This window comes from Trichoderma citrinoviride, assembly GCF_003025115.1.
Source record: "Trichoderma citrinoviride strain TUCIM 6016 unplaced genomic scaffold BBK36scaffold_16, whole genome shotgun sequence".
Lineage (NCBI taxonomy): Eukaryota > Fungi > Ascomycota > Sordariomycetes > Hypocreales > Hypocreaceae > Trichoderma > Trichoderma citrinoviride.
Window position 1 is genome coordinate 470,187 of NW_020194724.1, and position 23,801 is coordinate 493,987.

Genomic DNA, 23,801 nt, shown 5'->3' on the forward strand with positions numbered 1-23,801 from the left:
GTTTCAATCATGGAAGGTCATTCACCTTGAGCATCCGACATCGGTATTTGAAAAGCTGGATTACCGAGGTCAGGACATCCGATTATCGACGATATCGACTCTCGATACGTTGCCTACCATATATATCAAGCATCACACCCTCCTCAAACAACGTAGCTATCATCCTCCCCAAACCATTAAACCTCACATCAAGAAAGCTCCGCTCTGAAAGCAACGCAAAACACCCAGCAGCATGGCCGAAATCACCCTCCCCTCGCCCTTCGCAAGCATCCCCCGCCAACCACTCCTCTTCGGCCCCTCCCCCATCCAGCACCTCCCTCGCATCTCCGCCGCCCTCGGCGGGAAAGTCAACGTCTACGCCAAGCGCGAGGACTGCAACTCGGGTCTCGCCTTTGGAGGCAATAAAGTTCGTAAGCTGGAGTATGCTATTCTCTCCCCCCACCCCCCTTTTCGTCCTCTCTTCTCTATCATCGCTTCTGGTATCCATCTCATCCCCCCCATACTGACGATGGCGTTGTTGGCAGGTATCTCGCTGCGGATGCCCTCGCCCAAGGGAGTGACACCCTCGTCTCTATCGGCGGAATCCAGTCCAACCACACCCGCGCCGTCACCGCCGTCGCCGCAGCCCTCGGCCTCGCCGCCGCCACCGTCCAAGAGCACTGGGTCCCTTCTTCCTCTCCAACCTCTCCTTCTACCTCCTCCTCATTGGACCCAAACTACGAAAAAGTAGGCAACATCCAGCTTTCCCGCCTCATGGGCGGCGACGTCCGCGTCGAACCAGCCATTCCCTCGTTCGGCATCGAGCACAAACCCACTCTCGCGAACCTCAAAGCAGAGCTGGAAAGCAAAGGGAAGAAGCCCTATTACATACCCGCCGGGGCATCCGATCATCCGCTGGGAGGACTCGGCTTCGCGCGATGGGCTTTTGAAGTGGAAGCGCAGGAGAAGGAGATGGGCGTGTTCTTCGATACGATTGTTGTATGTGCCGTGACGGGGTCGACTATGGCGGGCATGATTGCCGGCTTCAAATTGGCCCAGGAACACCTCGGTTCGCGTAAGAGGAGGATCGTAGGGATTGATGCTTCGGGGAAGCCCAAGGAGACGTTTTCGCAGGTCTTGCGTATCGCGAAATTCACTGCTGTGAAGATTGGACTTGAGGAGGGGGATGTTACGGAGGAAGACGTGGAGCTGGATGAGAGGTTCAATGCGGGGATATATGGCCTTCCGGACGAGGCGACGGTCGAGGCCATCAGGTTTGGGGCGAGGACGGAGGCGTTTATCACGGATCCTGTCTATGAGGGCAAGAGTCTGGCGGGGACGATGGCGTTGATTCGAGGGGGTGAGATTGAGGGGGGAAATGTGCTGTATGCGCATCTGGGAGGACAATTGGCGTTGAATGCGTATTCGTCGATATGATGTGCTTGTGCTTGGTCCAAGGACTGGAAGGAAATTGAAGTAGAAATCGCAATCTTGGTCAATATATCCATCTATGATGCCTCATGTTTCTGTACAAGCACTCTTCATACTTCTTCTTCCAACGCAGTCAAATCACCACGTCCCCGAAACCCGCAAATCTCGCGAGCTTTCACCAACAGCAAACGTATACTCTCCCTCCGGAATTACCCAATTCTGCCTTTCCACATCCCAGTAGCTCAAGTCTCTCCTCGTCAGCGAGAATTCCACCGTCTTCGTCTCGCCCTTTTCAATGTACACCTTGTCGAATCCGCGCAGGACCCTAACGGGGAAGTCGACCGTTTCTAATGCGGGATAGGAGAGGTACAGCTGGGGCACGGCCTTTCCGCCGAGTTCGCCCGTGTTGGTCACTTCCACGGATACCGTTACGTGGGATTCCCAGAGCGAGGGGTTGCCGCCCTCACCACCTCCAGCGCCGGATAGGGGTTGCTCTTTGTCGTAGCCGTCGGGATAGGGGTATTTGCCTTCTTTGACGTCCTTTACCGAATCAATGTACGGATATATGTAATTCTTGAGTCTGCGGATGCCCGCTGGGAACAATGCCTCTTCAGGTTTCGGAATGGCGGTGTCAAAGCTCGGGGGCTCAACCTCCGGAGCGGGCCGCTCATCCGGCAGCGGCGACCTCGGCTTCGTCTCCGTGATCTTGAGATTCTTGTAGTCAAAAGTGGTGTATGAGAGTCCGAACCCGAACTCGTACCGCGGCTCAATCTCGAACTTGTCGAAATGTCTGTAATCGATGTAGAGGCCCTCGCTAAAATCTTGCTGAGGGACGGCGCCGTTGGGCAGATACATAACCTGGCCACCAGGTCCGTAATCGCTGAGGGACCTTCCAACGGTATAAGGCAACTTGCCGCTAGGATTTTCCTCTCCGAAAATGATGCTCGCGAGGGCATTTCCGCTCTCCTGGCCGGGCAAATTTGCGGAAATCAGCGCCTTGATACTGGGGGTATCGATCCATGGGTCCACGACCACGGGTCCGACGGAGTGCAGAATGACAATGGTTGTCCCTGAACCGTTGCCGCAGTTGAGCCCAACGTGGGTAACCAGTGCCAAGCCTCCTTTCTGCGGCTTGAGGTCGTTGCGGTCACCGCGAACTCCATCCCATGCGCGGTAGCCCTCCCCCGAGTCCGAGTTGATAAAGACCATGCAAATGTCCTGATCTTTAATGACGTCTGTGTTCAGTCCGTCATTCTTCAGATGCTCGGTGAGCTTGACCTTGTCCTTGTTGAACTTCTTTCGCAGCGCTTCAATGGGCGACACCAGGTAGGGAAACTCGACAGCGCCGCTTCCCCAGCCAGATGCCAAGGTACCTTGATTGCACGACCGGTCCTCGCAATAGTTGGGTCCTTTCCCAGGCCCAGCGTCTTCTCCGAAGATGCCTATTCGTACTTGGCCCTCTCGCTTGGTGGAGTTTGAGCCACCCCCGCCCAGTCGGCCATCGAAGCTGAGGGGGAGGGCTCCCTCGTTTTTCAAGAGAACGGTGCCCTCCGCGGCAATCTGACGAGCCAAGATGGAGTGATTGGCCTGAACATTGACATACTTATTGACGACAACCTTTTCCTGGGGCGACGAACTGCCGGGTGCTGTGACGCCCATTCTGTCGTTGGTCCATGACGAGAAATTGGGCCCCTTACTGTCAAACAGTTTCTCGTCGTCTTGACCAAGCTGATACCACGCAGCCACAATACGAGCAACCATATCATTGAGCCTTTCGAGCGGCAACGAGCCGTTCAAGACAGCACGCGACAGATTGGGACCCCAGAGAGAATTGCCATCCTGCCAGCGCAAGCCATCGCCCGGCATGCTCATGTCCAGGCCAGCAAGGGCACTGCCCACGCCTGATCGCTGCGCCAGCCAGTCGGACATGACGAAGCCCTGAAACCCCAGCTCGTCCTTGAGAATGCCATTGAGCAGCTTGGAGTTTCCGCAAGCGTACGAATTGTTCACCATGTTGTAGGAGCACATGACGCTGGCCACCCCGGCCTTGACGGCATCGCCAAATGGCCAGGCATAAATCTCATGCATGGTCCGGTCGTCAATGTTGGACGAGAGGGCGTTTGGCAGCACCCATTCCCAGGCCTGACGGAAATGCTCCTGCTCGTTGGCAACAAAGTGCTTGATGGTCGCCATGACTCCCTGGTCCTGGATGCCTTTGATGGTCTCATAGCCCGCGACGCCCTGAAGATAGGGATCCGCGCCAAAGCCCTCCCAGTTGCGCCCGCCAGCAGGCATCCTGCCGAGGGGCCCGACGACTGGGCCCAGGAGCACGTTGATGCCCTTGCCTCGAGCCTCGAGCGCGTGAACCCTGCCGTGCTCGTACATCAAGCGCCTGTTCCACGTTGCGCCCACCGTCACGCCCGCCGGGAGAGCCGTCGCATTGTCGGCGAAGCGAATGCCCAGCGGTCCGTCTTGCAGCGCGAGCGCCGGGAAGCCCACGAGCGAGGCCGGCGCCGTGTTTCCCACCGCAAGCCCCATGCTCCAGCCTGTGCCGGTGGTGATGTTGACTTTTTCCGGAAGCGTCATCCTGGCCACCATCTCGGCGGCCTTCTGGTAGCTGTCGGCCCATTGGCGCACGGAGCCGCCTCTGGGCGTTGGATACCACGGCGGAGACTTTCCGTCGAGGGGAGTGATCTTGAGCTTCTTGTATCCGAAGGCGCCGGCTGCGGCAAGCAGCGCGATGATAATGGCGATGACTGCGAGCACAGCGATGCAGCACCTGCTCTTGCGCATCCGGTGGGGGAGCATCCATGACAGGCGGCCGGGAATGCCTCGCTTCTTGGAGCGGTTTAATGGAGAGGATTCACGGGCTCTCGCGGACGAAGCGAAGGCATCACCATGCTTGCCCGCAGGGTTCAGCTCGTCCAGGTCGAGGTCGTCGTCGGAGTTGACTTCATCCTCGTCGCGCAGGAGACCCTCTTTGGCGGGATCGCGCTCTGACGCCATTGGGCTTGATGAGTGAGCGAGTGTGTGCAGCCAGCTGCGTCAAATGCATCAATTGCGCCCAGATTTGAGTTGTTTTGTGCAGGTGATGATGGACGAGTCAGAGAAAGTTGAAAGAGTCAAGATGGGCATCAAGAGCCCGATTGTTGTTGCGTCATTTGTGTCCACTGATCTGTCGGCTCACACGAGACAATGTACTATTGTACTCCTACAGGACTCGAGATACAGGTCGCAATGATTATCACCAGAAATCGTGTGAAGGATGCGTATCAACTAACGAAATTGTTTTTTTTTTTTTTTTTTCTCAAACAAAGGAAAGACTAACACGGGTAGTATTACAATACTAGTACAGTTACAGTCTTGCGTAAACACCAAACGCGGCGCATTATAAGCCAACAAGCTCCTTCATTCCTCGTACACTCGTCCATCGTACATCCAATCCCAGGGGTATAGCTCGTATCATGGGTATACAACCGTCAAATCAATAAGCATTTACAAGCCGTGGCCTACACTCCATGTCAGCAAATACATCACACAAGTTATCACACAAGTGCATCATGAAAACTCACGTCCAAGGCCTCTTCCTCGCTTCGACACCTCCCGAGCCTGCTCCTGCTTAAGCTTGGCCCTCCTCGCCTCCTCCTTAGCCTCCTCCTCCAACCTCCAAACATGGTCCTTGGCGGCCCTCACCCTCATCCGCGCCTCGCCCAGCGCCCGGTCGGCCTCCACCTCGGCGGCCTCGGCCTGCATCACATGCTCCCTCGCCTGCACGATGCTCGGGTCCAGCGCCCCGCTGCCACCGACATTGTCCCGGTGGCCGAACAGCCCGCGCCGGCGCCCGCTGCTGCCCGCCGAGCTGTCGGTGCTGTGCCGGAACAGGCCGCCCGAGTTGTTGACGGCGCCGGGGTTCCCGCCGGAGGAGCTGGCGACGGAGCCGGCGCGCTGGGACGACAGGGGGGAGACGTCGCGGTCGCGGTTGCGGTGGAAGAGGCTGTGCTTGCGCGAGGGCGGCTGCTCGGCCGGCTCCGGGTGGTAGACGGGCTCGGGGGAGGGTTCACTGCGGCTGAAGAAGGGCATGTTGGTGGTTTGTAGTGTATGTATGGGTATAAGTTGAAGTTGTGGTTCTGAAGAAGTGGCGATATGTGGTGTGAAGCGCTTGTGTAAGTGTAAGACAAATAGTAAGCCTTTTCTTTGTCGTTGTTATTGTGCAATGAATCAACTGAATACAAAATCATCAACAGGGCGTCTTGTATCATCCACCTCTTTTTATTTCTATCTATTCCTCCCTCCTTTACGGCTTCCCTGATGACGAAGTTGCGCTCGTCCCAGCACAAACCTGTTTGCCCGATCCCTCGAGCGATCATCGCACCATCGCCACGCTGTGACGTCAAATCCTGGTGTAGCGATTTCGCGCCGCAGCAAACATCCGTCCTGCCAACGACAAGGGCAACCAATCACGTACCGAGCGTGACGATGGATGTGCAGACGGTGATGAAAGGTTTAATTTATGCATTATCTGGCTTGCGTGCGGCTGAGCGCAGAGGCCTTGGACTGGACGGCATCACGACTTGGTTGCGACAGGCTAATGAGCAGACGGGCAAGGGTTGAGGATCGCAGCTGGGAAGTTGCATCGAGATGCTTACTAAGAATAGAGCTAAACAGAACGCATAGAATCTTCCTCCGAGACTCTTCATGTGTGTGCCTGCGCGCGTGTGTGTGTGTGCTACTCTGGACCTGGCACTCGGTGCATTGTCCATTCACGCATTCACGTTGACAGCGTCATGTCTCAACAGCTTATAGGTAGTAGCCACGCCTTATGGATGGTACGTCACACACCACACCAGTTAGACAAACGAAACGTTAGCATTCGATCCTGGTCTAAGACACAAGCAAAGGCCCCTCCCCTGTAGTGTATAGAGCTCTTGTAAAGAGGACAAACAACGAAAAGACCAAAGACTAAAGGAGAAAGTATGACGAGAAAGTCTAGTCTGCGTCAGGTATACGCTCTATGAGCGCGCTTGTTGTATCGAATTAATCCCCCTTCCGATTTTATCAGCTCCTTCACTCCGGAAAATTAAAACAAAAAGTAGAAACCCGCAAATCGGTCATTGCCGCAATCGAAATATGTACGGTGAAGGTCCATGGTAGATGGTTCAGGTAACAGTGTAGCTCGGAAGAGACCAACAAATAGGAAAGGGGAAAAGAAAGAAGAAGCAAGAGACGAGTGAAATAAGAAAGGTTGAAAAGGAAGGCGTCGTTGCTTGAAAAATGATGGCCTCTTTCTTGGACGCAGCGTTGGGCAGCCGTCTGCAAGGCACATCGTGGGGGTATCAAGAAGAGAACCCGGACAGAAACCGGGGAACGGAAGCTACAACAGCACTTTTACATGATTGTGCACTTGTTGTCTTCCCTCTCCTTCTTGACGCTCAGCGCTACGCGGGCCGCCTCTGTAAAGGCCTCGTTGACACCTCGGTTCTTCATGGCTGAGCACTCCAGGTAGCGTGAGGCGCCTATCCGCTTGGCGACCTCGAGGCCCTCGTCGTAGGAAATTGTGGGCGGCTTCTCGCGCTGTGCGTTGCCGTCGGCTGGCGCCTCCTCGGGCTCGTCGTCCTCTTGCTGGCGCAGGTCGCACTTGAGGGCGACGAGGACCAGCTTGACGCCGGGGCAGTTGTCGGCAATCTCCCCGACCCACTTGGATTCGACGTTCTCTAGCGAGTCTTTGCTATCGACCGAGTAACAGAGCACGATCAAGTCGGTGTCATCTGTGCGCGGGCATGCAACGTCAGCAGCTGTCAAGGAATGTGGGGTGGTGTTGAGCTGAGCGCTAGAGGTTGGAGGTCGTACCGTAGGAGAGCGATCGCAGTCGATCGAATTCCTCCTGTCCCGCCGTATCCCAGAGGGAGAGCTCGATGTGGACGTTGTCGACAAAGATGTCTGCGCAATTGATGGTTAGCTTCGTCTCTCTTTCAAGTCGCCTATCTTCTCTTTCTTTCTTCCTTCAATCGTAGGCGAAAAGAGGGGCGAAGCAGCAATGGCGTACCGTGGACGTAATTTTCGAAGACGGTGGGTTCGTAGACGGTAGGAAAGTAACTATTAGGCAAGGTGTCAGAGCCGGGGGAGTCATGTCATGGCTTCGATTGATCGCAAGTCGGGCGTAAACGATGTTGCCGACGAGGAAGCGAAAGCGGAACGCAAGGCTGGGGGCATGAGTGAGTGGGCGACAAACCCTCTTGTGAAGACGTTGAGCAGCGACGTCTTTCCGCTGGCACCATCGCCCCTATCGTCAGATAAAACACCGGTTAGCTGCTTGAAAGCGATGAATTGATGAAGTGCAAAAGCGGCTGGGGGTCGCGGGTCGGCCAACGCACAGAAGAACCAGCTTGCGCTGCACCGTCTTGGAGCCGCCGCAGAGAGGCATTGCCGCGGGTCGATGGTCTGATTTGGCTTCAAGGTTGCACTACCGAGCCGAGCGATCGCAGAGGATCCAAGTCGTGGTTGATGGATGACTTGGAGGTTTTATCGCGAGCGGTCGGCGGGAGGAAACGATGACGCGTCGCAAGAGGTCGAAAGGCTGAGGCTGAGCGTGAGGCTGGAGGAGTCGGTCGAGGCGGAGAGAGAGAGAGGCGGAGGCAGAGGCAGAGGTGAGGAGGAGCAGGAGAACGAGGACGCAAGAAGAGCGAGCGAGAGATGCAAAAGTCACCTCAGTCGGTGCAAATGAGAGCAGCGGGACCGGACAAGTGGGTAAAATGCACACGATTGACGCTGTTTATAGCATCGGGCTCTGCAGAAGCGTCGAATCAGCGGGCGCCTAAGCCCGGCCCGGACTAGCGCGGGTGCTCGCTTTGGCGGCCTTGAATTTTAATTTCTCGATGTTGGTACTTGCCAGCACAGTGCCGGTAGCAGAGCAAACAAGCTCGGAAGTCGACTGCAGTGGAAGCGAAGGGAGATGCAGACGAGACGCCAACTGGAAGTGCTTCTACAAGCAACTGTTGATATCTTACTACTGCAACTACCTAGAATACCTTGCCTAGAAAACTTTCTGTTCGACTCTGCCTCACGCATCCAAGGTACAATCACAGCCGCTCACTCACCTGCAATGCAACGCTCATCCATGGATCACGTAGTCAGGAACCAATCTGAATCTCACACTCCTAGTCGACGTTAGCAGCTCAGCCTGGCGGCTATACAGTCCGTCCGCAATGAGGGGCGGCCATTCATCAATCGCCATCAATCCCGCACTGCCACCATTAAGGTTCAATTAGACCACTGGCTGGCATAAGCGCCGAGGCACCAGCGCATCGCCAGCGTCTGGGCTGTTGTTGTTGCTGTTGTTGTCTTGGGATCTGGACTTCCAAGTGGACGAGGCAGTACATTAAAGGACCGTGTGAAGATTATGACTTTGGTACGGCTTCGCTCGCGTACCTTCCAAGCTTTGATGAGCTGGCCCTTAATCAAACTTCGGGGCAAGGTTCGGGCTTAGTCATGCATCAGGACTGGCATGTGTGTGAAACTCTCCATGACCACAGATAGACTTTCCACCGCTGCATCAGGTGAGCTTCAAGCGAGCTGTTGAAGAAAGTCTACGATTCGGTTGACCAGTCACCCGTGGTATCATAACTTGTCACTTGACTTAGGCCATCTTCAGTGATTCCGTTGCCAACAGACAACCTGTGTACATATGCACGCTACCTGCCTTTGTCAGCACCTTCATGCGCTAGGCCCATTCGAGACCACGGAGATGGCAACTTGTTTTAATTCCATGTCCACGACTTCATCCTCACACATTGTCCGTCTCGTGATTCAGATGCTCCTTGTAGGGGATTTTTCCCCTTTGTTGGACCTTCAGATTCAGCAGCCCCATTACGATGTAAGATGGCATCGACGTCCATATACTGGATCTTCATGTCGTAATCTTCTCAGACCAATAACAAAGGCTGCTGATCTTTTCGAACAAAGCCAAACATTTCCACCATGACAGTGGCCCTTCCAAGGGCCAGGAGACCCTGATATGTGGAAAACTTCCAGAAGTGCTCCAGAAAACAATCTCCATGGTGTAAGGTTTGCGCCTTACCGGCTCAGCGGTTTTACCTCAGAAGAGCACGTACCAAGTGCCGATGTACTCGTACTGCTGAGGGCAACACTGCCCCTTGTCTCGAGCTCGCACAGGTAACAATAGCGACGGTCATATTTCGCTTATTGTTAGCGACATTCAACCTCTGTCGCTAAATGCATGACATGGCGATCTAGGGATCGTAGGCTGGAACTCTATTGCAGCTGTGCTTCTTCGCTCGCTGTGCCCGAAAGTACGCATATTGGATTGGGCTTGAATATGTAGTAGTAATCTAATGACCTTATACGTTTGATGCAGGGTAGCCACAATTCGTCAAGAGCTGATCATACAATTACCCGTCGAGGTAACATTTTCTCATCAGTATCAGATCGAGAACATACCCTGGGGAGTACTCGGAGATGGTGTATGTCAGCAAATGCTTGCATCTTCTCTAATAGCCCAACCTACGCCAGGTGAGTTGGCTACTTCAACGGTGGTGATGCTGTTACGAAAGGTCGACAAGATTGGCACGAGAATACTAGTATCTGCATAATGAATGGATGAAACAAAGCGTCAACTGATAGCTCGCCTCGACGTACATCGTGTCAGAACAAACGGCTTATGTACTTTTTATACTGGAAACGTCTCGAACCGAGAGAGCGTGGTGTAGTTGTAGTGAATATTGAATTGATGTCAGCTACCAGAGGAATTGCCTAAACCGGTAATCGAAGATAAGGTTAACACAGACATTCTATCACTGGCTGGCGATCTAGCTGCGTCAATGCTTGACTATGAATCCTTCGCAGGTCATCTCGCACACATTGTGGTAACGCTTCTGCAGAGAATTCGATAGCCGTGACTTTAAAATCCCACCAATGGGCAGTTTGACCGTCGTGGCGGCTGCGGAAGCAGGCTGGCTGGATCTGACGGTTGATCCCGCCGCCGTGACATCGCGGGGGATTAAAGCCTGACTCAAACTTGAGTTGCATGCATGCGTGGACCGCGGTAGGATATCCGCCCAAAGTCTGAGCCGTGTTGCTGGGCGCTGCTGGCGCGGGGATTCTCATTGACACATGGTGCAGAGCAAGCGCTGAGACAAGTGCCATGGTGCTATACGATAGCTGTATCACTGGTTTTGCGCTGCAATGTTTTGCTACCTGAATCAGAAGGCGTTTCGCCTGGATTCTCAAATATGGAATTGATCTGCTGTTTCAACGAGGAATTACTGCAATTGGTGGAAAAAGAGTAGAATGACTCTGAAGGATGTTACTTTGAGTTGAGAACAAAGTAAGAGTGCCGTAGAACATCTGCTGTTGAACACCGAGCACAGACGAAGCTCGTATGTCTTGATCAAGTATAAGAAGAGACAGCGAATTGTGAACAGTTGGAGTTGAAGGACTCAACAAAACGGACCCAATCACAATCCTAGCCGACGCTTTGGACTCACAACTACACAAGAAAACCTCTACAGAACAACAATCTTTTCATCCCTATTCACAATGGCTCCCAAGTCCATTATCGGCCTCCTCTCTCTCCTACCTATCACGACTGTCCTCGCCCTGGACCCAAGCTGCGCTCCAGGAGGCAACTTTGACCTCAGCCTCTGGAGCCTCCAGCTTCCCACCGGCAGCCCCGGCAAAGTCGACACCATCAAGAGCAAAGACCTTCAAGGCTGCAATGGCTTCACCGGCCCCACGTTCTTCACCGACCAGAGCAATGGTGAGCTCATTCTCACGGCTCCCGGTAACCCGGACCAGACCGGCTGTGCCACCACCTCTGGCAGCGAGCACTGCCGCACCGAGCTGCGCGAAGTCGACCCCGCGACTGGTCAGAACACGGATTGGGCCCCGTCCGGAACCAACACGCTCACCGTCACCATGAAGGTGGTCCAGGCTGATGACGGCTCTCATGGTACGGCCATTGGCCAGGTCTTTGCTGCGGCGGCCAGCAAGCCTCTTGCGGAGATGTACTACAGCCCCAAGGGCGACATCACCGTTGGTGTCAAGCAGGGCCCCAGCGGAGGTCAGGCCATCACCAAGCTCGGAAGCGTGCCTCTGGGCACGTACTTTACCTATGTAATGTCGTATTCCGACGAGGTACTGAGCATCTCGATTAACGGAAAGGAGACGAAACTTGATACCTTTAGCTGGGGCACTCCCAACTGCTACTTTAAGAGCGGCAACTACAACCAGGGCAAGACTGCTATCACTTCAGAGGTGCATATTCAGTCTATTGCCGTTGTGCACGCTTAGGTCTAGACAGACTTGGCTACGGTGGTAGGGGATTGATGATGGATGAAGAGAACTTGCTGGGCCAATATTCTGGAGGAAGCTTTTGGATCAAGTATTGGACGGCTGGTACATAGAGGGAACACAAAGGATACGAGGCTTTGAAGTCACAGTAAATGCGGCAGTTGTTGTACATAGACAATAGATAGACATACATGGGCTCTCAATTCTTCATTTTGCCCAGTCTTATAGTGTCCTTGATTCAAGCCATCAAGACCAGCACACTTACAATATCATAACCCACGTGTAAGCCGCCGGATAGGTTGTAGTGAAATAAATGCCGATTGGACTAATGCTGGCTGCTAGCCGGTCGTCTCCTATCATTTGCACACTAATTGATCGTACTCCTTCTCGGAGGAGCGTCATCCAGGAACCTGAGGTAGTATCGGGCGCCTGCGAGGGATTGACTATTACTTCTCTGAGTCTTGATCGCCCGGGTACTACGCCTCAAACGGGACTCATGTAATCCACATGAGCTTGCTTCGGGAAATGTGTTGCTCAGCTATGAAGTCACTCTTTATGCCTGTGGATTCGCAGGATTCGCAGTCGATGCAACTTTAGACGCCTTGCTTCCAACTCGCCTTGGGATGTGTGTTATTGGTGGATATTTAAGCCCCAGAGCAATATCGTCAATGAGTCCTCCAATGAAGGTTATGATACCAATAAAAGGCTCGATCGTGATTCCAACGGAGTTGATGCATCTGTCTTTCTGTTCGTATATGTGAGCTTCCAACTTAGTGTCCCGTAGCAACAGCAATGATACGATGAGCCAGGACTTGAACATCTGCCGACAGAACAGGCAGCTTTGTGCGTAGTATTGGAGATGACTTGTCTGCATTGAGAGATGCCTGCATGCTCGTACCTGCTTGAGATCCGGTGGACACCTTTTTACTATTTGTCTTAAAGCTCGTATCGTGTTGACGCTTTCCAGGTCTGGAAGCTCAATCATGCGCAATGGTGCCGAGGCATCCCATTACGGACAATGGTCGCCGCAGGAAGAAAAACAGCTAATCTGCTTACCCGAGGGTTGGTGAGAGGCGAGAAGCACAATGGATAACAGACGAAATATAGGTACTGTCTAGCACATATGGTTGTAAATAGAGTTAGATAAACTACACTGTGAATCTGCACTCATCTCATTGCAATGACAACTGACAACAGGAGAATGATACATAGTGCAGGCACCCCACCGGCTACTGTGCCGAGTTCCATGCCCAGCCCGCATGCCAGAACCCTTGCTCCATCGCAGCAACAACTTCAATAAAAGACAAAGTTGAAGTGTCTGGCCTCCCCTTCCTGCATATCGGGCACCATTGGTGGAAAAGGTCGAGGTAGGTAGTCAAGTAGCACATAGAGGCAACGATGGAGTGAGCGAACAAGCGCTTCGGTGTCGCCCGAGTCCAGGCTCTCTCCCTGTCAAGCATCGAAGACCCCCTGCTAGACTGCATCTAGCCAGGGACGGAGATCCTCTCAGCTTTCAGCTTCTCCACATGAGTTTTGAGACGGAACTCTTGAAATGAGAGGAGGGTGCCATTGCTGTGTTGGAAGGCCCGCTGATTTTCACGGGGCGTCTCAAAGGGGGTTGTAAGATCTGCGAAGAACCATGCCTGTTCATCCAGACATTGGATGGACTCGCGAGGGCAATATGCAAACAAATCCCCAGACAAAGTTTGCACGATAGGAACATGTAGGACACTGAGCATCAATTCTCTCGCTTTCATGCTCCTCTTGACGCAAGGTCGAAAGAAGGGCGGGCGATTCACTTGGCTAAGCTTTTGGCGATTTTAGTGTCCCGTCCTCTCCAGAGAATAGCAGGGCATCTGCCGTGAGATGTTCGAGTTAGTGGGCGCGTGGTAAATCAGATTGAAGCGGAATAAAATCCGGCTTCCCGCTGATGGACGTCCGATCATCGAGTCTCTTCAGCTGCCTTGTGCAGGCTAGAGGATTTGCTTCCATCGCAGGATTGCATTTGTCTGCCCACCAATTAACTCTCCTGGCTAACCCATAAGCTGATGATCTCACGATGTGGCCGCATATACATACATAAAATACAAATAAATTGTATTCCTTGTCTACTGAGCGAGATCTCTTTGTCGCGAGACATTACTTCGTAGGAAGTACTATACTCGACTTGTCCTTCATCGTGCAGTAGGTCTCGCCCCGGGTTGACGAAAGAGGCAGCTGGATAGATAGACATGTAAGCCTCTTATTAACGTTACCGACTAGCATGAGAACCCAGGGGTGGCCAAACAGAACACAGCGGACCAAAGTACATAGCAGCAGCAGCGTTGAGTAATACTCGGTACATAGACATCGTGTTGAAGTGAAAGCCGATTGTTCTGGATTATCTTTAGCGCAGGGGTTGAGGAAGGAGGAGGCGCTGACTAGTACGGCAAAATACCAAGGAACTTCAATGCTTGAACGGGCGACGGAATCTCTGGTCGTGGCTCGGAGCATCCACTCGAATAGAGCCTGCTAGCATGGAGAGACCTCGTATACAAGGTGCGGAACATCGGAGTGGCGGCTCTAAATCGACTTCCCACGAGGGCATCCATGCGCTTACCTGCACGAGTAGGTGATGCTTTCATGGACGCCGATTTTTATATAAAGCGTCTCTGCTTCCCCCGTTGGAGCCAAGAGACAGTTCACCATCACCCCAAGTCCTCCACCAAAGTCAAGATGCGCAGCTTCGATACCCTCTTGCTTGCTGCCCTTGCGGCCTCGCCCGCTCTGGCTCGCCAGATTCCGTCCAATGTACAGAGCCTGTACAACTCGATTCGAGCTCAGGGCCAATGCAAGAACATTCTCAAGGGCGGCTTCTACAGCCAAGAGGGTGATTCCAAGAGTGCGTACTTGACGAAATGATCAAGGTTCCAGGATGATGAGACTAACATGTCTGATTCAGACTTCTCCTACTGCGGTGACCACCTGAACGACTACCGCATCATGTACCTCCAGGGCACCAACGGCAACCTGGTCAACATGGACATTGACTGCGACGGTGCTCTCGGCACAGGTGACGGCAGCTGCGACAGCTCGCAGGACACGCAGAGCGAGACCAGCTTCAAGGACACCGTCGCCAGCTACAAGAAGGGCATCAAGGACCTCAACGCCTACGTGCACTCGTTCGTCGTGCTGGGCAACGAGGGCAGCAAGAGCGGCTACGTCACCTTTGATCCCCAGTCGGTTGGCGTTGAGCCTCTCTCGATTGTTGCCGTTGTCTGCGGCAACCAGATGGTGAGCACCATGAACAGTTTCTCCTCTGTGGAAGATGGGCTCGCAACTAACGTGATTGAAGTTCTACGGCGTCTGGGGCGACACCAACGGCGACGACGGCCCTCCCCTGGTCGGCGAGGTCTCCGACTCTCTCGGCCGCGCCTGTTACGGAAACGCCGTCAACGGCAACGCTGCCCACGACCCGAACGACGTGCTGTACATTGCCTTCACCGGACAGGACGCCGTGCCCGGCGCCAACGGAGCCAACTGGGCGGCCTCCTCTTTCTCGGCCTTTGAGTCGTCCCTGGGCGCCCTCGGTGACCAGCTGGTTGCCCGTATCGGCAGCTCTGGAGGCAGCACCCCTCCTCCTCCCCCTCCCCCTCCCACCAACTGCTCATGGGAGGGTCACTGCGCCGGTGCTTCTTGCGGCAGCGACGACGACTGCTCTGATGACTTGACTTGCAACAGCGGCAAGTGTGGCAGCGGTGGGTCAACATCTCCTCCCCCTCCTCCCCCTACCAGCTGTTCGTGGGAGGGACACTGTGCGGGAGCGTCTTGCAAGAGCGACGACGATTGCTCTGATGATTTGGCCTGCATTTCCAAGGTGTGCGCTGTTGACCCGGACAATTGAAGCTAGGGTTTTGAAGAGGTGGTACCTGTGAAGCGGGAGTTTCAGCAAGTGTCGATGAGCTGACGCTTCGCTTTGGGGCTTGACATGGTAGCCCTGTGATGGAGTATGGGTGAAGGAATCTCCAGCAGGCTGATGTTGTTTGCATTGGTGTATATATCTGTATGTGGGCGGTTTACCCATGGCCGTCAATTGTACATAGCTTTTTATGACAGCGTTGCGGAATACAAGTACCGTGGCTTAAAGAAAGCACTCGTTGACTCTCATCCCGACTTTGTCTTTCTTTGCTCAAGCACTGGGTATTCACTTAGTTGCCGTTGAGTGACATGCTTCCCGTCTTAGTCCCTTGCACCTTGATGGCAACATCGAAGTTAAGTCTGCCGTTACCATGAAGGGAAAGGATTATGAACCGGAGATCCCGCAGTCATTCCAGATCACTTCAATAACTGTTGAAAGTAAACGAGTTGTGAGGCATTAACGACTTCATGAAACAAACAATACCCCCAGTATCCGCACCGTCGCCTCGGCCAAACAGAACATCGGATCACGTTCCGAATCTGTACTGCAGCCCGGCCCCTACAATTTTAACCAGCGAATATCCTACAAGGCACGGGTTCACTCGCTTAGAATAGGGATAGTAGCTACGCTGATTCAGTCAACCATGTTGCACACAGTACAGCAAGTCACAGGGTCAGCGAAGTAAAGCAACAATGTAGGCATTGGCAGAGCAAATCATGCATTTCATATATACATTGCGAGTCATATATACACCCACATCTCAACGCATCGGAATCATCGTCGCCGCCACCAATATGTACAACCGACAGCGACGAATCGGTATCAACAGCCCGATACGCAAAGCGTTAAATACAATGTGGTGTCATCTACACGTTCCATGTCAGTCAAAGCCCCCAACGCCATACAAAAGCAACAGCCCATAAGGTGGGAATGATTCAGCATACCGTAAAAAAGGTCGTTTTATATACAAGAAGGAAAAAGCCCCCCTCACGATCCGTAACGAAGCTCTTATGCCGAAGCGGGCTTCTTGGCAATGGGCCTGTCGTTGGAGTAGTGCAGGTTGCGGTTGTCCTTGACGGGGACGGCCGCGGCGGCGCGCTTCTCCGCCTTGGAGTCTGCGAGGGCGATGGGCTTCGAGTTGGCGTACTTGAGGTGGCTCAGGTCCTTCCACTCCTGGCCGGCGTGCTGGACGGTGGGCGCGGCGAGGGCGAGGCCGGAGAGGGCGACGGCGATGAAGGCGGCGGTCTTCATGGTGACTTTTTGAAGGTTGTTGAGATGAGTGAGTTGGTGATGAGCTGAAGGATAGTCGAGTCTTGAGTGTTCGAGAACAAGATGAGAGCAGTGCAAATCCGGGGAGAGATCGAGAGCGAGTCTGGGGAGAGAAGCACTGCCTCCTATATACTAGGCCGACGTAGCAGCACTATCGCAAGGGGAGAGAGCCAAGCGTTCATGTTTGCCGTCCTTCGAACCTCATTCGACAGGGGACGGGCTGGCTCATACCCCAGGTTTGTCCTCCTGCTCCAAGCAGGTTCGTGCGGGATGCATACAATATCCATTTTGACCGAAAGATGTGCCGACAGGCCGCCCAATCGGGCAGGTGGCTGGTGTTACGGGTGGTCAGGCGCTAAAGCCTCATTTGCGCTCTTGAGGAAGCTTGTTTGGTGCTAAGAACGTTGAAGGTGATGGTTTGGTTGGATGATGGGAGAGGACTGGAACGTGAGGGAGATCAAAAGGAGGGTCTTTGCTCAGGTGAGCTGCAATGAGGCGTCACGATGGAGGAATGGCGATCTTGAGAGTTTGGTGAATAAGGAGGTGTTCTCGGAGTTGCTGCTGTCTGGATGTGAGCGGCCCACGACTCATGGACCTTGGCTAGGCGCATGAACCTCAACGGGCTACTAGTCTAAGGGATGGCACGCAACGCAAGCAAGGCAAGGCAGCTAATGCTTTGAGGTGCATCTATCTCCTTACAAAGGATTGGCATCCTGTACTTAGGAACTAGACAGTAGACTATAATGGTGGTCTAAACAACTACCAGCACCACGTACGTGCCTTGAATTTGTCCTCACAGGGGCCTTAACTGTACCTTTTCCGTGGCTGGTGGACCTCCTCCCCCTGGATGATCGATCCTGCACCCCACCAAAACCACCGGCAACTACCAATATGGGCATCGCCAACCGGCTCAAGGCAATAGTAAGTCGAAGCCTAAATGTCCCCAGTCATTGCTCGCAGGCCCGATCAGAGCGTTAATACAAGGGTCCGGTTAGCGAGCACCCAACATCCGGATCGCGAGCACCCAGAGGGTACATTTTTACACGAATGGTACAAGATAAGGCACTATCTCTACAGTGTTAACGCTTGCTACATCTACCATCTATGCAGGTAACTTACACCTTTCTGCTATAAGATTGCATCTCTGCTACTAGGTAGGTAGACAGCAGCATTATCTACATACCTTACAGCAGCATCTCTACTATAGCGGCAGCTTTACTACAGCAGTAGGGCATCTCTGCTGCATCTCTACTACAGCAGCATCTCTACTACAGCAGCATCTCTACTACAGCAGCATCTCTACTACAGCAGCATCTCTACTACAGCAGCATCTCTACTACAGCAGCATCTCTACTACAGCAGCATCTCTACTACTAGATAGCGGCATCTCTGCTATAGCAGCATCTCTACTACTAGATAGCGGCATCTCTGCTATAGCGGCTTATGCTGGCTGCACTGTAAAGGTCGTGCATTATTACAGAGAGGTACTGGAAGGCATATAAGCTTTAACGCTGTTTGAGAATAGATCCATGGATACTTTACCGCACAGTTATGTACAGTGTGTGCGGGTGCTCGCTATCCGGATGCTGGGTGCTCGCTAACCGAACCCTAATACAACGGCAGGAGAGACATGGTATGCCTTGTATATCGGATGCAGGATCGTGAGTGGCTCTTCAACTCTCGGCGCTTTTCCAGACAGCGGGTTAATGTCACGGAGTCAGGCAGGGGACGTAATAGACGCAATGCGACTAGTACCATGTTCCTTGGTGTACTATACTACCTGAATCTGATATCCCTATCTCTCGAATTCTATTCCTCTGGTTTGGCAGACATACCTCGCATGAAGCCATGAGTCGACGTCTTAAAATGGCATTTCACACAATATCACAGCGGCGAGGAGGCTTAAACCGAGGACATCATCCTGGCATGTTCAACATACACTTGTAAAGCGTTACATGACAACCATCGCTACTTATTTGCCCTCGTCCACGAGTCTGTACACCAGCTTCTCTCCGCTAATCGGCCGCATGTAGTCCTCACTGCGACTCGTCGATCGCTCCGACAGCAGGCCGGCGCCCAAGAGCGCAAACCCATCCGGCACGATTCTTTCCAGCCCTCCCGGCATAAGACGCACGGGATTCGGCTCCAGCTTCACTTTGCCGTCTGTGGCAGCTGTACTGAGGAAGTTGAAGAACTTTGTTGCAAACAAGCGCGCCTTGGGGTTGGCGGGAATGGTGAATCCTTTTTTACTACGTGTCAGCGGCGATATTTGATGAGTATCTTCTCGACTTACCGTTGTAGCCAATCTCATGGCCGAGGCCTTCCCACACAGCGCCGTAGATAGGCTTGATGCGCAAGTTCGTTGGGTCATATTGTCCACCCTTGGGCCCGCGGAATACAGCCATCTTTGCGTTTTCATTCAAGGTGTCGTGGATCTTGTACACAGTCTCTCCTTCGGAAATGCTATCCACAGCACGATCAACGCCCTTACCCCCTGTGGCCTCTTTCACCTTGTCCACCCAGTTGGGATCGTGATAGTCGATCAACACGTCATAACTGTACGGCTCTTGGCGAAGAAATTCGTGCTTGGAGGAGCTGGCAGTGCCGATGAGGCGGATCTTGCGACCGGAAGAGCGGGCTGCAAGCTGCACCAGCTGGGCGGCGTACAAGCCGAGGGAGGTCGATGCGCTATAAATGAGCAAGTTGGTTACATCGTTTGCGCTGTCCGCTGAAGAAGCCGTTTGGTCGTCGTCAAATGGGCAGGGAAGATCGAGACGAGCAAAGACTCCTTGCGCAGCTGTCAAGCCGCACATGCTGATTGTGGAAGCGGCCTCGAGCGACATGCTGTCTGGGACCGACCACAAGAGGTCATAGGGGGCCGTGATGTACTCTGCAAAGGCTCCTGGGCGATCATTTGTCGAACAAGCTTCAAGTGGGCAACAATCAGTATTTCGCACCTAATCCTGGTGTCGACCTTTGCAAGAAGGATGGCCTACCGCCCTGATGAAATCCAGCAACTCGCGCCCCAACTCTGGCACGGAGATCAGACAAGGAGCCGAGGTCAGGCCCTAAAGCAGTGACAACGCCGGCGAAATCGGTTCCGATGACTCGCTGCTCTTGCTCGGCGATGGGATGCGCTGCATAGGCCGCGTCTACGGGGTTCAGAGCCACTGCATGGACGCGGATGAGGACTTCGCCGTTACGGGGCTCGGGAACGGGGAGCTCCCGGATGGAGACGTCTTTTGTTGCAGTTGTGAGAACGAGGGCCTTCATTGTAATTGCTATTAAATTGTCAGTTATGAGACTTGTAGTGATGAAGATGAGACAGGGCCGCTGTCAGTGAGGTTTACATGAGCGTGTCCGAGAAGCTGCTGTGGGGTGAGCAGTATGCTGAGAAGTGAATGGCAGATGTAGAGCCTGGAGAACTGTCAATTGACCGATGTCTGAGCGAATGGAACGGGATAGTTTGCCTTAAAAGGAAATGTTCTGCTGCCCACCTTTGGGAGCAGAGTGCCGGTTGGTGATACTATTACCCCGTATTTATCTGACTTTCAATCAAGGCGCTATGAAGGTAAGCCTCATAATCTTGGACAACTCAATCTGCGATCATTTCTGTTTTCGGAGACTGGGGCTTCGCGATCCAAGGAGAGAATGCAAATGCCTCAGCCGTGAGTCCTATAGGGGACTGCTTGATAATTCGACTTGATCCGGATTTCTAATGAAGAGGGCCTTTTCTGACAGAATCTGGGCATTATGACATAGCCCTGTCGTTTTAGGCTGTGCAAAGGTGTTGGAGATGGCGTTGAATGGTGTAGCTGTTGAGTGTGTCACATTCCAGACCCGGAATCGGATTCAATTGAGACTATTTACTCAACTGTGCGTTGCATCTGTTTGGTTGTTTAGTAATACCCAAGATTCGTGATTCAAGATTCGAGAGTGACTGGTTTTGTTGTGCTCAGAATGCGATGCGCCTATGAACGGGCTGTTAGGCTGATATTGTAGCTTAGTCTCCGTTGAGCTGATATTAAGGTATGGACGATTAACACTTGTTTGTTGTAGGAACAGTGATACATCGTATACACAAGCTTGATGAATCATAAGTAATTCACTTTCTCAGGTCAGCGTGTGCTACCATACTCTCAAAGAATGTTTCAAGTCTCTCGCGAACGATGTGCGAGTTCTCTCATGTCTTTGTCAACATCATCCATCCTCACCGTGTCCGGCAGCCGGGAGCCTCCACATCACTCCGCAGCCGCTCTCCGGTCCGAGAATTGCAACCATCGAGATGGATGCAGCTTCTGGTACAGGTCGCGAAGATGAGAACCTCATTCATCACACATGCCCCGGAGGTTACTCTACATTCGCGCCAGAATACAACTAAGCATATTTACCTACTAGACTATAGGTAGCATCACTTATACTACTGGGTTCGAATGCGAAGAACCTCACCCTACTGCTCTTATGTAAGCACGGCTCCTTCGTCTGACCCGTGTTTCCGTCTTCAACCCCGGTCTTATCTCACTCGCTCACCGAGTTGAAGCTGCCAACTCCATCTCGCAATAACTTCCCTTTCTAAACCACAACTGTCTCTGTTGCTATCATAACGTCATCCGCGAAGAGGTTCATACTGTCGACAATTACAAACCCATCCAGTTGAGTCAACAGTTCCGAAATGGTCCGCTCGGTCAGCCGGAGCAAAGGCTGTGCTCTATGCCTGCAGCGCAAAGTCAAGGTGGAACCAGCTCGCAACATGATTCATGACTCTAGACGGCCGACTCATTCGCTAACAAGTTGATGCTATTCCAAGTGCGATGAGAAACTGCCGCAATGCTCCCAATGCCAACGGATGCGACGGCCTTGTCCGGGTCCGCAGACAGGCTCGATCTTTGTCCATGCCGTGCCAACGGAACGCGGTCCAAAGGCCGAAAAGGCCAGGGTTCGGGGTTCGACCGCCTATCAAGAGTTCCTCGTAGCGGCTGCTCCGCTGGTAAGACAGCTTCAGTCTGCAACCACAGCTGCTGCAGCGTCCCCCATTACATACCAACCGTCTGTTGTTCCGGCATTCGACCAGCTCTTTCTGTCAACCTTTATCGATTCGTTTGCTAAACCTAGCGCTGGTTCTGAGCCTCATCAGTCATGGATGAAGCACCTCCACGAGTTTCTGGTCACGGGTGATGCGCCACTCAAGCACTCGATACGAGCCGTGGCCACGGCCTTTCATAGTAGAATGGCGGGGAATCCGGCCGCTCAACGTGCAGCGCAGCATTGTTACGTTGCCGCTTTACAAAGTCAGCGAGCCAGGATAGCTCCTTTTTTGAACGGTCCTTCTCCTCTATATGTACCTGATGACCAGGAAATCTTTACATCAATGATGCTGCTGTACTTTGAGCTTATCAATCCGTCTTCGACTGCCAGCTGGCTCAAGCACATGCACGGAGTTATAAACTTGCTGGTGCTACGCGGACCAAACAGCTGCCAAACTGGCTCACTACATCTTCTCTTTCGTTCATTGAGGTTTCTCGAGGTAACCTTGAGCACTTCTCTCTGGTAAATCCTTTTCACACGATGAGCTAATTTCACATTCATAGGCCTACGTCTCCTTTCGAAAACGAAAAGCCTCAGTCTTTGCATCCGAAGAATGGCGCACCATCCCTTTTGCGACATCCGGTAAAAGCGATATAGACAGACTGATTGACATTCTTCTTTTGGCACCGCATCTTTTAAAAAATAAGGCGTCCGATGGACTATCCTTCACTCCATGGTCCACCGTTTCCGTCGAAGAACTTTCAGCTCAGTTGAGCGCCTTCAGTGAGCGATATATGCAGAGTATTCTGGCTGCGCAAGAAACTACACAGAATATGATTGAAAGCTCTGACGAGAGTACGGAAGATGAGTGCAGCGAGTGCAACGGCTGGATCGACGGCGGAGGTGACTTTTGCACATCGATGCCCGAGTCTTTGTTCTATTCTGCCAAGATCATCATCGACTACATCACCTTCGGAGAGAACGCGAAGGCCCACGTGGATGTTCTCGCGGCTGAGCAATTGGTCTATTCGTCTTTGTTGTTTCGAATCGCCGAGTTGGCCAAGGAAGGAGGGGAGATGCAGGTTAATGTTGGGACTTGCGTACAGCTGGCGTTTAGTCTTGAAGTTGTAGAGTCGTTCGGCCTATCAACTGCCTGTAAGGAGCAGGCTCGGCTTCATTTGAGGCAGCTGGGGTGGGAGAATGTGTCACTAGTTGTTTAATATTCTTCCTTTTAAGGCTTGACAGCAGTCAATCATGTGCGACAAAAAAGAAAGCTGCGCCACCTAGGTATTGTAGGAAGTTGTTGTTTATTGTCGAATGGGAAAGAAGTGGGATAGTCAAGCTCCATAGATATGCGAAATGATTGCTTTGTCTGCATTAATGGCCTCGAAATGGACTTGTTTAGGATTCCCAATGCTCACGGCCCCTGTTATAGCCGGTAGATATTGGCCAACGCCATTGAATCTGAGCATCGTAGAATCAGTATCCAGATAGGGCTAACTCATTTTGAATTTGCTAAACACGATGTTGTGCAGGTCTGTTGCCTCGTAAGACCTCTCGGTTTGCAAAAATCATCTTGCAAGGCGTCATGGCTCTGAATGATATCCAAGTGAGACTGAGACGCTGGGGAGTCATCTTCAGACAGTCAAAAAAGGACAGAGGCTCATTGCTCCATGTGCGACGGACTTCAATTCTACGTGTCTGAATGGTGGTTGGCTGAGTGTATGTGAATGCATGCTGGTGTGATGCTGCTGGCTGGACATATATTCCGTCTATCAAATTCCATCGAACGGGCCTTCGAACTCACGAGACTTTGTAATGAGGAGATGCGCCATTATTCTCAACGCTGCAAAGAGAACGTCCTTCATCTTTCTTGGCTCTTAGGGAGATTTCC

General features: G+C 52.8%; 10 protein-coding genes across 10 annotated transcripts; 4 read left to right on the plus strand and 6 right to left on the minus strand.

The window, feature by feature from the left end:
- Positions 1-232: 232 nt before the first annotated feature.
- Positions 233-1,424, plus strand: BBK36DRAFT_1184673 (1-aminocyclopropane-1-carboxylate; the record flags this gene model as incomplete). Its single annotated transcript, XM_024896406.1, has 2 exons — positions 233-420; positions 525-1,424. The coding sequence occupies 2 exons, from the start codon at positions 233-235 to the stop codon at positions 1,414-1,416; spliced, it is 1,080 nt and encodes a 359-aa protein (XP_024745978.1). The 3' UTR covers positions 1,417-1,424.
- Positions 1,425-1,548: 124 nt separating this feature from the next.
- On the minus strand, positions 1,549-4,218 carry BBK36DRAFT_1128946 (glycoside hydrolase family 3 protein; the record flags this gene model as incomplete). Its single annotated transcript, XM_024891688.1, has 1 exon — positions 1,549-4,218. The coding sequence occupies one exon, from the start codon at positions 4,216-4,218 to the stop codon at positions 1,549-1,551; it is 2,670 nt and encodes an 889-aa protein (XP_024745979.1).
- Positions 4,219-4,968: 750 nt separating this feature from the next.
- On the minus strand, positions 4,969-5,490 carry BBK36DRAFT_1128472 (hypothetical protein; the record flags this gene model as incomplete). Its single annotated transcript, XM_024891617.1, has 1 exon — positions 4,969-5,490. One exon carries the CDS (start codon positions 5,488-5,490, stop codon positions 4,969-4,971), a length of 522 nt encoding a protein of 173 aa, XP_024745980.1.
- A 1,305-nt stretch (positions 5,491-6,795) lies between these two features.
- BBK36DRAFT_8241 (rho3 protein) lies at positions 6,796-7,831 on the minus strand (the record flags this gene model as incomplete). Its single annotated transcript, XM_024898565.1, has 5 exons — positions 6,796-7,175; positions 7,258-7,347; positions 7,454-7,503; positions 7,640-7,689; positions 7,781-7,831. The coding sequence occupies 5 exons, from the start codon at positions 7,829-7,831 to the stop codon at positions 6,796-6,798; spliced, it is 621 nt and encodes a 206-aa protein (XP_024745981.1).
- A 272-nt stretch (positions 7,832-8,103) lies between these two features.
- BBK36DRAFT_1184687 (hypothetical protein) lies at positions 8,104-8,749 on the minus strand. Its single transcript, XM_024896407.1, has 2 exons — positions 8,561-8,749; positions 8,104-8,377 (listed from the first exon to the last, which is right to left on the minus strand). The coding sequence occupies exons 1-2, from the start codon at positions 8,639-8,641 to the stop codon at positions 8,222-8,224; spliced, it is 237 nt and encodes a 78-aa protein (XP_024745982.1). The 5' UTR covers positions 8,642-8,749; the 3' UTR covers positions 8,104-8,221.
- A 2,213-nt stretch (positions 8,750-10,962) lies between these two features.
- BBK36DRAFT_8242 (polysaccharide lyase family 7 protein) lies at positions 10,963-11,715 on the plus strand (the record flags this gene model as incomplete). The annotated part of the gene is made up of 1 exon (XM_024898566.1): positions 10,963-11,715. One exon carries the CDS (start codon positions 10,963-10,965, stop codon positions 11,713-11,715), a length of 753 nt encoding a protein of 250 aa, XP_024745983.1.
- A 2,715-nt stretch (positions 11,716-14,430) lies between these two features.
- On the plus strand, positions 14,431-15,598 carry BBK36DRAFT_1184692 (glycoside hydrolase family 75 protein; the record flags this gene model as incomplete). The annotated part of the gene is made up of 3 exons (XM_024896408.1): positions 14,431-14,596; positions 14,657-14,988; positions 15,050-15,598. The coding sequence occupies 3 exons, from the start codon at positions 14,431-14,433 to the stop codon at positions 15,596-15,598; spliced, it is 1,047 nt and encodes a 348-aa protein (XP_024745984.1).
- A 705-nt stretch (positions 15,599-16,303) lies between these two features.
- On the minus strand, positions 16,304-17,032 carry BBK36DRAFT_1136515 (hypothetical protein). The gene is given in 4 exon segments (XM_024893005.1): positions 16,304-16,474; positions 16,492-16,496; positions 16,558-16,869; positions 16,904-17,032. 1 exon segment carries the CDS (start codon positions 16,862-16,864, stop codon positions 16,622-16,624), a length of 243 nt encoding a protein of 80 aa, XP_024745985.1. The 5' UTR covers positions 16,865-16,869; positions 16,904-17,032; the 3' UTR covers positions 16,304-16,474; positions 16,492-16,496; positions 16,558-16,621.
- Positions 17,033-18,854: 1,822 nt separating this feature from the next.
- Positions 18,855-20,155, minus strand: BBK36DRAFT_1129006 (GroES-like protein; the record flags this gene model as incomplete). Its single annotated transcript, XM_024891696.1, has 3 exons — positions 18,855-19,123; positions 19,176-19,808; positions 19,879-20,155. 3 exons carry the CDS (start codon positions 20,153-20,155, stop codon positions 18,855-18,857), a joined length of 1,179 nt encoding a protein of 392 aa, XP_024745986.1.
- A 1,399-nt stretch (positions 20,156-21,554) lies between these two features.
- Positions 21,555-23,127, plus strand: BBK36DRAFT_1172423 (hypothetical protein; the record flags this gene model as incomplete). The annotated part of the gene is made up of 3 exons (XM_024895722.1): positions 21,555-21,614; positions 21,690-22,406; positions 22,471-23,127. 3 exons carry the CDS (start codon positions 21,555-21,557, stop codon positions 23,125-23,127), a joined length of 1,434 nt encoding a protein of 477 aa, XP_024745987.1.
- Between the last annotated feature and the right edge of the window lie 674 nt (positions 23,128-23,801).